This window comes from Nicotiana tabacum, chromosome 6 (genome assembly GCF_000715075.1).
Source record: "Nicotiana tabacum cultivar K326 chromosome 6, ASM71507v2, whole genome shotgun sequence".
NCBI classification, from domain to species: domain Eukaryota; kingdom Viridiplantae; phylum Streptophyta; class Magnoliopsida; order Solanales; family Solanaceae; genus Nicotiana; species Nicotiana tabacum.
The window spans coordinates 145,234,295-145,246,501 of NC_134085.1; the positions used below are offsets into that span (position 1 = coordinate 145,234,295).

The following is a 12,207-nucleotide window of genomic DNA, read 5'->3' on the forward strand; positions in this document are numbered from 1 at the left end:
ACAATTATCAGTTTCATAATATTATAATTCTTCCATTAACTTTCATTTTATACTTAAATATAAATTTTAAAATAATATTATGTGATCTTTTAATAAATTTATTTTCTTGAGTCAAGGTTCACGCGCAACGCACGTATCATGAAATTAGTAACATAATAATATGAGCGGACTTACGAGAAGATAGAAATGGCAAAAGCGTTGGTTTTTATACATTTTCATATCTATGAGTATATAATTTTAAATAATAGTTAAATGATATATTTGAGTGATAAAATAAAAACTATTGAAAAAAGTATAAGTTATAAAATTTATTGTTATTTCTATGACTTTATACTAAATACAAACAAATAACACGAAAATATTTTTATTATGATTCTTTAAAGATTTGTCAAAAAAAATTAAAGTAATTTTTTTTTCTTTAGAGTTATAAAGTGGATTGTTTTGGTCTTTTAGAGTTTTCTTTTTGTTTGTTTGTTGCTAAAGGTCTTTTAGAGATTTGAAAATGGAGAGGTTGATCATATATAGCTCATAAAAAAAATTGATGAGTGATGATATAATGTCTAAAAATGACTAATATTTAGTTAATATTTTACAAAATAACTTAATATATAAAAACATAAAGAGATGTCATTTGTTTGTACTTAATGAATCACATCTTAGCCCATTAAGTATATATTTGTTTTTTTATTTTTAAAAAGTCTGAATAGGTCTGGTTGGAATTGAGGTCAAAAATACCGAAAATACACGCCTTGTGCTTTTTTCTCTCTCTTGACATCAGGCTATTTCTTCTAAACCAACACAAATTTCATCCTTCACACGTCTCTCTCGCAGCCGCCGAATATTTTTCTGGGTAAGATTTTGAAAATTATACTTGGAATTCTCCATCTTGTTTCCACTTTTCTAATGGTAAATTTCAGTTTCGAGTTTAGGGTTTAAAAAACCCCCTTTTAAAATACGATTGAGAAGCAGCTAAACTAGAAGGTTTTGCTTGCCTCTTATTTGTGTCTTGTTCTCACTTTTGGATATTCTATTTTGATTGAATCTCTGAATTTTCTGTATTTTTTCTTGATTTTGTTGACATCCCGATTCTCTAAATCGTAAATCTTAATTGGGACGTGTTCTAAATTGTTAGCAATTTTTTTTCTCTTTTGCAGATTCACATAGTCTCTTTTGAAACTTCTCTTGTTTTCTTCAAGAATTGCATATTAGTGACTGAAATTCAATTTCTCTAGTTTTTTGAAATATAAACCGTAATTGGTGTTTATGAAGCTCGTCCAAAATTAAGAAACTTTGCTATGGCTAGAATTCGGATAATGCAGTTCTGTGTTGTTGAAATTAGAGCCGCTATAGTTTCATATTTGGCTAGAATTTGGATAATGTATACATAAGTAAGATTTATATTTCAGTGCTTTCTGAATATTTATGCGCTATTGCTCTTGAATTATTCTGTCATATGTTACATGTTTTATAATTGAACCATGCTTTCTTTTGTTTATTCAAGAATAGCTTCTTTACTTCCTCCCTCAATTTTTTTCCTATTTTGTGTTTAAGATCATACCATTTACTACATCTTTGCAATCTTCAAACAGATTATTTGCTTAGAAATATACAACTTATCTTCATGGGTGGCTAAGGGTGAGGCTAGTAAAGCGTTCGCTTTAGGCCCCAAAAATTTTGAAGCCCCAAAAAGTGTTGTAAAATACGTAATAATATTTTGACTTGGACAGTTTTGAACTTTGTAGAAAAAAGTATAAAATCCGTGTAAAAAAGGTTTTAAAAAAACAAAGAATATTTACTTTTTAACATAAGAAATATTCTAGAACTTCGAATTAAACTACTCAAATCTTGTATTAGCAAATAAAGTTTTTTACATCAAGATCCAATGTAATGCATTGCAAACGCTAACATCTTACTAATTTGAATTAACACTTATAAATAATAATATTACTAAATGAAGCTAAAAGTCATATATCTTGTATGAATACTTTACGTTCAAAATATTTTTTTGGTTACATTTCGTTACTACAATTGTTGTTATTATTATATATATTCATTTATAGTTCAAATAGTTTAACAATTGGATCTTATATAAAATATTAATTTTTAAAATTGAGTTCAAAAATTAATATTTTATGTAAGATCCAATTGTTAAAATATTAATTTATATCTTATAATATTTCAATTTATCTCAAATAATAACTTTTTTTGTTCAAGTTAATATTTTCACTAATTGATGTAATATTTAATCACTTTTTTTTGAATTGTATATGTTTTTATCTTGAAATATAAGCCTTATTGTCTGTTAGTAATAGTAGGAACATATATTTGTATGAATTTAGACATACCACATGTTGAAAAACAAACAATCTTAATCATTCAATGTTCAGATCTGCATACCACATCTTAATATTCAGACGTGCATTTAGATTCAGACGTCTTAATTTTAAAAAAAAACAAGCGAGGTCTTAGTAATTCGCTTGGTAAAGGATAAGGTAACAAGAATCTTTTAAACCCTAATATAAGAAATTTTGTAATCCATTTCCCGGGTAGGATTTCTGAACTTGTACTTTTTTACCCTAAAACCCCCAAAAGTCCAAAACCCTAATTGGTCAACAATCTTCATCTCTGTTCAATTACTATGGTGTCCAGGAAGTGATGGATGGTGTGGCGGCTCAATGGGACTTCAACTGGTAGTTTCTCTTCTCTCTTTATACTATAGTTCCTCTTACCACCAACAAATAAATCTTAGTTTACCTATTATGTATATTAAAAGGAGATATTTATGCTCTTTGCCAGTTTTTCTTGGTTTAGCCACTCATTTGAACATACCCTTATGGTTTTATTTGTTCCTTGTTAGAAAGGTTTCTCCTTTTCTGCTGTTTTCTTCTAACTTTTTTTTTGGGGGTACCTGGTTTTCAGGTAATGGGGCATGGCTGAACTATCTGTGTTTCTTTTCTCAGAGGATGGGGGAAACAGAGTATATATATTGCATATATAAATAATATACTGGTCTTATTAAAGGAAACATGTCACACTATCAACAAGTAATGTCTCTCTGATGTCCCCCGTAGTGTATAATAGTTTTGTATCAACACTATTGGAATGAAGTCTAAGCTTTATATAACAATCTAATGCAACTGATTTTTTCCTTCATGTCTATTCTGACCTCTAGAAAAAAAGTGGTTGGCCACTATTGTCAAAATTTGCATTTGTCTAATTCTAATTTCGCATAAGTTCACCAGCTTTTAGTGGAGTATTGTGTCTTCATTTTTCTTAGAGGTATCTAATGCTTTGTAAAGTGGTTTATGGACCATATGCGATTCTAAATCTATTTCATTGGACGTGAAGCTTTCATATAATGTATGTACTTGCTCGGGCTTGCTTCTTTCTAAGATACATAATTTCCGTATCCCATTGTTTGACTACTAAGTTAGTCCTCTGAATTTGTTTACGGTCGTTGTTCCGCTCTTCCTTTTTCGTATCCATTCCTTTTGGACCTTTCTACTTCTTTAAAAGCCTTTCAGCTAAGAATATGTCTTTCCTTAAACTCAAGAATCAGAATTGAATGGTAGATGATGTAGAGACTTCTTTTTTGAATTTTTTGAAGCCTTGTAAGATGAACAAGGCCTTTTGTAATTGTAAATATGACTGTCGGTACCAACTTGGTGCTGATGAATATACATGTTACCTTTCTCAAAAAGAATCTGAACTGAAGAACAGAGTAGCAAACGTTTGACATCTAGTCACTAGAAATAATGAGATTTACTCTATGTTAATGCACTTTTAATTGTATTCCCATGAAAAGGAGTGATGCTGTTTCTTCTTATCTAACTTTATGAGGTGTACTTTTTGCAGCAACTTGGAAGTAGATCTTGGATCTGAAGAAAATGCTGACATTGTGTATACTGCGTTGGCTGTTGATAAAGAGGTAAAATGATTCTGAGTTTTTTATGCGTTGTAGCATTTATTCCGATCCCAACTTGTGCTTCAACTCTGTACAATTAAAAATTGCAGTTGCAGCCAGATAAAGTGAAGAGGCATATGTCTGTATCTAATGGGAAGCTTTCAGTGTAAGCACTTGTTTCTACTAATACACTTGCTATTTCTTTCTTAAATTCTGCATCATTAAGTTTTCAGAAACATAGTGTATTTTTGAAGGATCCAATACGAGTGCTGCAGCATTTTGGAGAGTCCGCACAACATAAGTTTCTACTAATGCACTTGCTATTTCCTTGTAAAATTCTGCATCATATAGCTTACTGAAACTTCTCCTGACGCTTGCTTTACAGGCATTTTGAGGCTGTTGAAGCAAGATTTCTTCGTGCATCGTTTAGTGCATTCGTAGATGTACTCACACTCGCAACAAAGACTATTGAAGAATTTGGTCCAAAGAAGGAATAGAGACCTCTACTGAGTATTGTTGAACATTTTTTATTTTATTAACTGTGCCATAGAGAGAAAACCATTTGCTGTTGTAATTGAATGTGGGATACTCCCCGCTAATAATCTAAATTTTCAGATTATCTTCATCTATTTGATCTTTATCATGTACTTCTCTGGAACTACAAGAAGCCCTCAACGGAGTAGCACTTGATTTTGGCCTTAACAAAGATGCTCAAGCAACCTCTTGCAGCTCAAAATCTCGTGATAAAGTATATGTATACCCTCTTTCTTAAAGTAAAGTTCAGATGATATTTGTATTCCTTATACTTCAAAAGTTGCACAGGAATTTCATTAAGTATATTTTCAGTGATTCAAAGGGCACAGAAAAAAGTAAAGAAGGCATTCACAATGCTAAGGATGTCTTTGACTAATAAAAAATTGCAGATACATTATTTTATATAAAATTGAGAATTATGTGGTAAAGTTGATGCTTCTGTCTTCTTCAAAGAAAATACTTTCAAATGGTTATAACGTTGGCTCTCGTTTATAATTAGTATATATTTAGAATATTGGGAGAGTTCATCACATATTTTAAATCTATTATGGAAGTTATAGAGGATAACGGTTGCAAAAATGACAGAGAGCGACAATGGATAGGCTAGTTTGTCACCTTCCCATGTGCAAACACACACTGGCCTGAAGTTTCTGCATTTATTGATAATTTCAAGTCCAAATAGTTTCTGCATTTATTGATAATTTCAAGTCCAAATAGTAGCTAAGTAAAGTTTTTCATATCTTCAACTTTTACAAAAATTTTATTCCAAAAAACTACAAATATCGAAACACAACTTCAACTTCCACAATTTCTTTTTTTCGGCTTCAACTTCAATTTTTTTTTTCAACTTCAACTCAGATTTTATCCAGCCAGCCCCTAAAATCCTTGCTATATCACTTTATAATCTTTCAAGACCATGAACAAGACAACTAATCAATTCCTTATAATCGGGTTTACAAACTGCCAATACATTGCCAAAATTTAATATACAATTGAGGAAAGGTAAGCAGTGTAATAACAACGCCGCATGTCCCCGGTTTTCCGTAAACAATTGGAGAAGAGTAAGCATTAGTGCAATAACAATAAAGCATTTTCCTGGTTTCGTGTTGCAAGTGCTATCACACCTCCTTTTCGTCTTCTTTGAACCTGTACTGTTAATATTCATCTATGTATGTATATAGTGTTTCATCTTTCTTTGATTTGCGTCGGCTGAGCAAAGATTTAAGCAGACGTTTACTTTTGCTGGCGTGCTGCTCCGCGTCTTTGGTGTTTATATTGTCCACATGAAGCCGCATTGAAGCTGATTTTGCAGGGTACTGGTAAAGCACAATTTAACAGTTAAAAACCTGAAAATCAACTACGAACAAGACAACTCGCGGAGCAGGTTGGAGGAGCACAATGTTACCAGAGCACTTCAAAACTTATCAAGACTAGATCTGAATATTAACATATTAAACAAATGTAAAATATAAAAGACCAAGTAATTACCCGTCTCTCATTGGAGGGGTTTGGAGTAGTAGATCGACTTTTATTCGGGGTGGTTGGCCTAGAACTTTTGGGGGTAGTCGGTCGACTAGCAAGGGATACAGTTCGTAAAAGAGGAAACCGATGTGGTGAAACTGTTCGCTTGTCTGCTGGTACATTAACGCCCAAAGGGTACAACAAGAAGAAGAAAATAAATTAATTACAAGCACCACTGAGAAAGAGAAGGTGGAAAATTATAAGCATTAAGTATTGTAATGCAAGAAAATGACGGGAAGATACCTAATTCCTTTTTTGGTGTTGTCCCGGAGAATGAAAATTTTCCATATTGCTGGAGAAGTCGTGGAGAAGGTGCCGGAGAGTATCCTTTCCTGCAGTATATAAATCTTTGCATGGTCATGAATGTAAAACATAATAGGAGATGGATAATATAAACAGCAAGAAAAATTTACCCAGCTGCAGATGGTGGAGTTTCTCTAATTGTTGCTCGCACAGCTACATGAAAAGAAACCCGCTCAGGTCATTTCATTTTTCACAAAGAATCTTAGTGGAAACTCAAACACTGAAGGCAAAAAACACAATATACTACCATTTCTAAATTGATTCCAATTATCTTCATCGTCAAGACTACATCCTTGGTACTTTAACTTGGTGAGATTAGCGCCATGCACTGTCTCCCCAACTGAAAGGTAATTTTCAAAAATAGCTGAATGTTCCAAATTCTCAGAATTGAGAGTGACAAATACTGCTTTAAGGAACAGATTTGAAAGATATACTCATGAGATGTAATCATAATTACCTGGTAATATATATCGCTTGTGATACTTGGGAGTATGAATAACCAATGACTGCTGTGATAGGCCCTCATGATCAATGTACTCCTGGCATGTTTTTAGTCTCTACAAGAAAACCAGGTAAAACAACTAAGAGCTGAGATATCACAACTTACATTCTCACTATCAAGTACAAAGATAGTAACCTGAGGGAGGATCAACAAGACTGCCGATCTGTAATTTTCGAGCAGACTGTAATCATTTGTCTCAGTACCAGAAAACTGCTTTAGGGCTGCCGGTTTTTTTTGGGGGGGGAGGGGGGAGGATTAGGGTTGGAGATTGCCCAGACACTGTGACTGTTCAAGTCAAGAATGTAGTGCTCAACTTCTTGATCCATTTAGTAGAGCAACAAGATCAAATATGCATATATCTACACCCATGTGCTGGGTCTAAGTCATTCTGACAGTTGAGTTCCAACTCTATATCCAAATTAGGTCCGCGCCAGCCAAAGAAGAAATAAAGCGGAAAAAAAATTAACTAAATCCTGATCTGTATCCAATTCTTAAATTCTCAAAGAAAGCCTAATGAATTAGGATCACACCATAACAATATATCACAGCATAAAAGACTCATAGCTAGCTTCGCTGTTTAGTTTTGTGTATAATCTTCTTGATGAAAGTGTGTGTTTGTGCATTCACTTCACCTACAAAACATTAACTAGACACAGAAATCTTCAGACACAAAATATAAGAAAGTTGCACAGCACCAACTGCCAAGCATTGGCTCTTCAGAGGGTGTTAGCATCTTGCAGTCTTTACAAGGATTATCAGTGAACTACATTTCTTCTACCAAATGGAACTCGATAAGTATCTTTACCTCAATTACGGAGTTCTATCTATAAGAAGTATTGTCGTTATAGTATCTTCATACGTTTGTGCAGCAAGGAGGGAAGAGCGAACAAGAACATAATTAAAGGCAAAAAGGTACTTTTCAAAGAAAGAGTTGAATATATGACATTAGAAAGAGGATTAGTCACACATATGTTTTTACATAGTGGTCACTTTTTCGTGCAAATCACCATGGTTTATCCTATCAGAATTCTTTTAACATGATATTCACAAAGTTTTGATATCCGGAAAAAAAAGCAGGTTATTACCTGCTCAATGCAAGATAGACGCAGCTCTGTTCCAGAAACTTCATCAACTTTTTCATCCAAGAGATCACTGACCTTATATGTCACAGAGCCCAAATGATCCACAGTGTTCACAAGGGCTTTAATGGCATAATCTTTCAATGTATTTACCACACTGTATGAAGAGAAGTATGTCAGAAGCAATACGAAAAAAGACATGGAAAAATCAAATTGAGCTTTCCAGCAAGTCGACAGATAACTCACACTTCTTTTTGCTCGTCATTAGAATAAGACAATTCAAAATATTCAGCTGCTGAGTAAAGTTGTTTTCTCAGATTCTTCAAATCCTGAAGAAAGAAAATGCAAGAAGAGCATGAATTTCAGAAACACATAAGACCAAGATATATAGCAAAAATTTTAAATACCAAATCAACAATGAAAGTATTTAAGAATAATCCATATTCTGTACCACTCTTTAGTTTATTTCTTCAAGATCTAAAATGACTAACTAGCAAGTTTCAAATCAGAGATAGAAATTCAGTAAAATAGGCATATATACACCTTCCAAATTCTAAACATTGGACTCAAATGTTAGGGATGAAAACTAAACGTAGTCATTTCTACCATTATGTCAACCAAGAGGCATTAGCTTCCATATTTCCAAGATCCAATTAAAAGAAAAATACCAATTTTCAGCTGAGGAAGAGAGGAGGTTACCGTAAGACTATCAGAAAATAGCATGCTTTGATGCATAGAAACTTCATCAAAGTTGGCTGGCTCTCTCGGAAAAGTCATTAATTTAGCTGGTGAATTTAGGGTCTCCATTGAGCAATTGGTAACCAGTTCTTATCCTGTAACAACCATGACGGGAACATTTAAAAGAAAGAACGAAAAACGTTGCAAAAAAAGCTATTAATTGTTTGCTAATACATCCTTTAAATTCACTTCTGCAACTATTAATGAGTTAAGCTAGGATCCAACGATTCATTTCATTTCAGAAAAACATATACTACTACAGTCCTAAAGCTGCTAATGAATCAATCAAAAACAAGCCAACAGTTCACACCAGACAGATACAATAAGAAAATCAAGAAACGATTATGTCAGGATAATGCTTTACATTATCTCTGCAACTATCCTAAAATAATTAAATCATTTAACTTTGAGCCCTGGAACTTCAAAAAGTCAGTCTTGTCTGAAACTTAACAATTACGCTCTCAATTGTTCAGAACAAACTCACACATATCAGCACCCACTGTAATAGACACTTCAAAAAAGTAAGAATCATGAAAAAGCTGCAAACTTTGAGTTAAAATGAGAACCCCATAAAACTACAAGATATAAAAACTTGCAAAAAAGTAAAGAACTGGTCACATGGCCAAATTTGAAAATCTTTCTTTCATTTTCTGAGCAACCAAATCAAGCAAACCCCACAAAGCAGAACTAAAGAAAAGTAACAAAGAATCTAACCTGGAAATTATTTTTAAGCTAGTAGAGATATGAAACCGACACCAAGTTCCACATTGAACAACATGAGTTTGTTAAAAGAGAAATGGGGAAATAAATAGGGCCATTCAATGAAAGAGACCAAATTTGGTTGGTACCAAGAATTTGACTAAACCAAAGGAAAAGGACAAAAAATTATTGTGTTAGATGATTTGTGGGTTATTTGAGAGGATTGATAATGGCAAAGCAGTAGAAGTGGTGAAGAAGATGGGGACAGCCGTGCATCAAGGCGAGCACGTCTTAGAAATTAGAAATTCAAAAAGTGGGAGAGAGGGTTTTGAGAGAGAATATTATTAGAATGTGTACTGGTTTAGGAAGCAGAAAAAAGAAATGTGGCCATTCTTGCAAAACCCAAAATTCCTCTTTCTAATCATTGCTACAACGTTTGCTTGCTTTTGTTTAGTGGATCATGTCGTCTCTTCTCTACTGTACTGTTCTTGCCCTCATTATTTTTTTTAAGGGTAAATTAGCATTTGACCCTCTTCTTCCGTGCACTGCTCGGATCCGAGTCTTAACGTAACTGGTAAAATTACTATCATTATAAGGTAAGATGGTGTATAATAGACTCTTATAATTTGGTCCTTTCCTGGAACCCGCACATAGCGAAAGCTTAATGCACTGTGCTACGCCTGCCCTTTTCTTCTCTACTTTACTTGAATTACCTTTATTCCTTGCATTGCTAGAGGCTTAGAGATTGTTACACCGGACTTGCCTAGGGCAATTTACATCTGCTGTATTATTTGCAAGCTATTGCACAGTAAGCAGATTATCCAATATGCAGCCATAGGGCAGCGATTGCTGTTTTCCTGGAAAGTTTCCAAAAAATATGGGACTATATTTGATTGGACACCGTTTAAAAAAGAAAGAAGGATTTATATTAAAATTGTCTTAGACATGTTACAGAATTTATGTAACATTAAAAACATGCTATCGAGGGAAAATGAGAAGTTTAAAGTTCAATTATTTGTTAATATAAAAATATATTATTTAAAAAAAATTAATATGAAAATAATGCCGCACAAAATATAACAAAAGGGACTACTATTTTTTTTAACTACAGAAAATAGTGTCTTTGTATTTTTAGAATCAGATTTAGTAATTTTTTTCAATGTTATTTATTTTTATGATACATAGGTACTAAGCTTTGAAGAAATGGAAATCATGTGTCCGTTGCCTTTTCATTTTCTTTTGGTTATTTTTTGTCATAATCTTTGAGTTTTCAGTCCATTGGAAAAAGGCTAGTAATGTAACAGATTAGTTGACTAGATTGGAATTTTGGCGTGCAGAAGTGAAGCATCCACATAATCTCTAATCTCTAATGGAGTAATTAGTACTAGTAGTAATTAATAAACATTTCTAGTGGCACTTTATGTTGAAATGTTCATTTCATTGTCAATAATCACACTTGAGTAGTTGAGTTTACCACATACTTGACAAAATTTACTTGTTCTGGGGTCTACCATCCAACCTATCTCCTCTACTTTTTTATTTTCTTAGAATATTAAAGTTGTTGAGATGAGTTCTAAACATGGAAAGAAATTGGAAATAGTTCCATTTCTTAAGAAGACGTTAAACCGTTAACGGAAATATTTGTTTCCAATTTATTACTTCCTCCGTTCACTTTTATTTGTCCAGTATTCTAAAAATAAATTTTCACTTTTATTGTCACTTTTACCATATCAAGAAAAGATAATTTCTTTTTTTCCGTTATACCCACAATGTCAATATTAATTACTATTATTTTCTCAAATCCATTAAAACATACATCAATTAATACTGGTATCATAATAAATTATGCACTTTATTTATTAATTTTTTAAGGGTATCCAAAGTTCATAGTGGGCAAGTAAAAGTGAACGGAGGGAGTACTACGTCCCAGTAATAGTATAACTCTATTTATTGACTTACATTTTCTTTTATTTATCTAGAAAATGATTTGATTTTTGATATGAGAGTCTTCATAAGTTGATATGTTAATTGAATAATAGTATCTTTTTCTTAATCGTCTTTGTATAAGTATAATTTTTGACCGATAAGCATGACTAGACATGTCACATCTAGTCACTAAAAGCAAAATCCCATGTTTTTTTTCTAGAGTATTTTTTTAATCGATCCAGAATAATTAGAAAAATTCTTTAACTAACTAAACTTCAACTCACATATAGTGTATTGTATATAATTTGAGTATGAACTACATAGAGGATAGAATCATCAAATTACAGAAACATTACGGGTGTTTTTTGTATGAAAAAAAATATTTTTAATTTTCCCGAGTTCAATTGACTTAAATATTTTAAAAAATATTTTTCTTAGCAACTTATTTTCCTCCAATGGGAGAAAAATAACCTTTCTACCGAAAGGAAGAAAAATCTTTTTTCAAAACTCTTTTGCAATCTTTTTCACCATATTCCCCACCCTCTATTCCTCTCCCCACCCCTCGACGCTGCCGCTACTGCCACCCCCTAACATTGCTACAGCCACCCTGGCCCCTGGAACTCGACCTACAATACTCCGCCGCTTTTACCATTTTTGTCTTATATAGGGTTTGTTTATATTATATATTTTTTTAAAAATATTTTTTGCTATCTAACCAAACTCCAGAAAATAAGAATGAACACTACTAACATTTTCCAAGGAAAGGAGCACAGCACTATCCAGAAATACATAGCAATGGGTGAACTAAAATTTCATACTTCCGATTATATAAACTCCAAGTATTCCACAAGCATGATAATATGTAATAAAATGATTAAGCCAAAGTGTGTATAAATAACATGAATCGAGTTCTGTGCTTTATATAAAGGGGCCATGAGCTCCAATTGTTAGTCTTTTCAGTAAACAAATCAATGCCGTGAATGGTGGAGGGTCCACAAGAA

The 12,207-nt window shown here is 32.8% G+C and overlaps 2 protein-coding genes across 5 annotated transcripts; one reads left to right on the forward strand and one right to left on the reverse strand.

Moving 5' to 3' along the window:
• The first annotated feature begins 701 nt into the window (after positions 1-701).
• On the forward strand, positions 702-4,531 carry LOC107773017 (uncharacterized). Of its 2 annotated transcripts, none has more exons than XM_075255561.1 (5): positions 702-850; positions 2,650-2,690; positions 3,856-3,928; positions 4,015-4,070; positions 4,290-4,531. In XM_075255561.1, exons 2-5 carry the CDS (start codon positions 2,656-2,658, stop codon positions 4,399-4,401), a joined length of 276 nt encoding a protein of 91 aa, XP_075111662.1. In that variant the 5' UTR covers positions 702-850; positions 2,650-2,655; the 3' UTR covers positions 4,402-4,531. The 2 variants fall into 2 exon arrangements, with proteins under 2 accessions (XP_075111662.1, XP_075111663.1); XM_075255562.1 differs by lacking the exon at positions 702-850 and adding an exon at positions 867-981.
• Positions 4,532-5,157: 626 nt separating this feature from the next.
• Positions 5,158-9,639, reverse strand: LOC107773158 (protein ABIL2). Of its 3 annotated transcripts, none has more exons than XM_075255559.1 (10): positions 9,296-9,639; positions 8,543-8,676; positions 8,090-8,172; positions 7,850-8,000; positions 6,720-6,819; positions 6,510-6,602; positions 6,373-6,415; positions 6,203-6,291; positions 5,927-6,069; positions 5,158-5,754 (listed from the first exon to the last, which is right to left on the reverse strand). In XM_075255559.1, the coding sequence occupies exons 2-10, from the start codon at positions 8,648-8,650 to the stop codon at positions 5,593-5,595; spliced, it is 972 nt and encodes a 323-aa protein (XP_075111660.1). In that variant the 5' UTR covers positions 8,651-8,676; positions 9,296-9,639; the 3' UTR covers positions 5,158-5,592. The 3 variants fall into 3 exon arrangements, with proteins under 3 accessions (XP_075111660.1, XP_075111658.1, XP_075111659.1); XM_075255557.1 differs by having other exon boundaries at positions 5,927-6,072; positions 9,296-9,635; XM_075255558.1 differs by lacking the exon at positions 9,296-9,639 and adding an exon at positions 9,066-9,190 and having other exon boundaries at positions 5,356-5,754; positions 5,927-6,072.
• Positions 9,640-12,207: the final 2,568 nt, after the last annotated feature.

Coding starts and splice junctions, on each gene's coding strand:
- LOC107773017 (XM_075255561.1), top strand. CDS start 2,656: ATGGATGGTGTGGCGGCTCAATGGGACTTCAACTG. Junction 2,691..3,855: donor GCTCAATGGGACTTCAACTG/GTAGTTTCTCTT, acceptor TACTTTTTGCAG/CAACTTGGAAGTAGATCTTG. Junction 3,929..4,014: donor CGTTGGCTGTTGATAAAGAG/GTAAAATGATTC, acceptor TAAAAATTGCAG/TTGCAGCCAGATAAAGTGAA.
- LOC107773158 (XM_075255557.1), bottom strand. CDS start 8,650: ATGGAGACCCTAAATTCACCAGCTAAATTAATGACTTTTCCGAGAGAG. Junction 6,820..7,849: donor GTCTATCTTGCATTGAGCAG/GTAATAACCTGC, acceptor GTTTTCTTGTAG/AGACTAAAAACATGCCAGGA. Junction 6,292..6,372: donor ACTCCACCATCTGCAGCTGG/GTAAATTTTTCT, acceptor TATATACTGCAG/GAAAGGATACTCTCCGGCAC.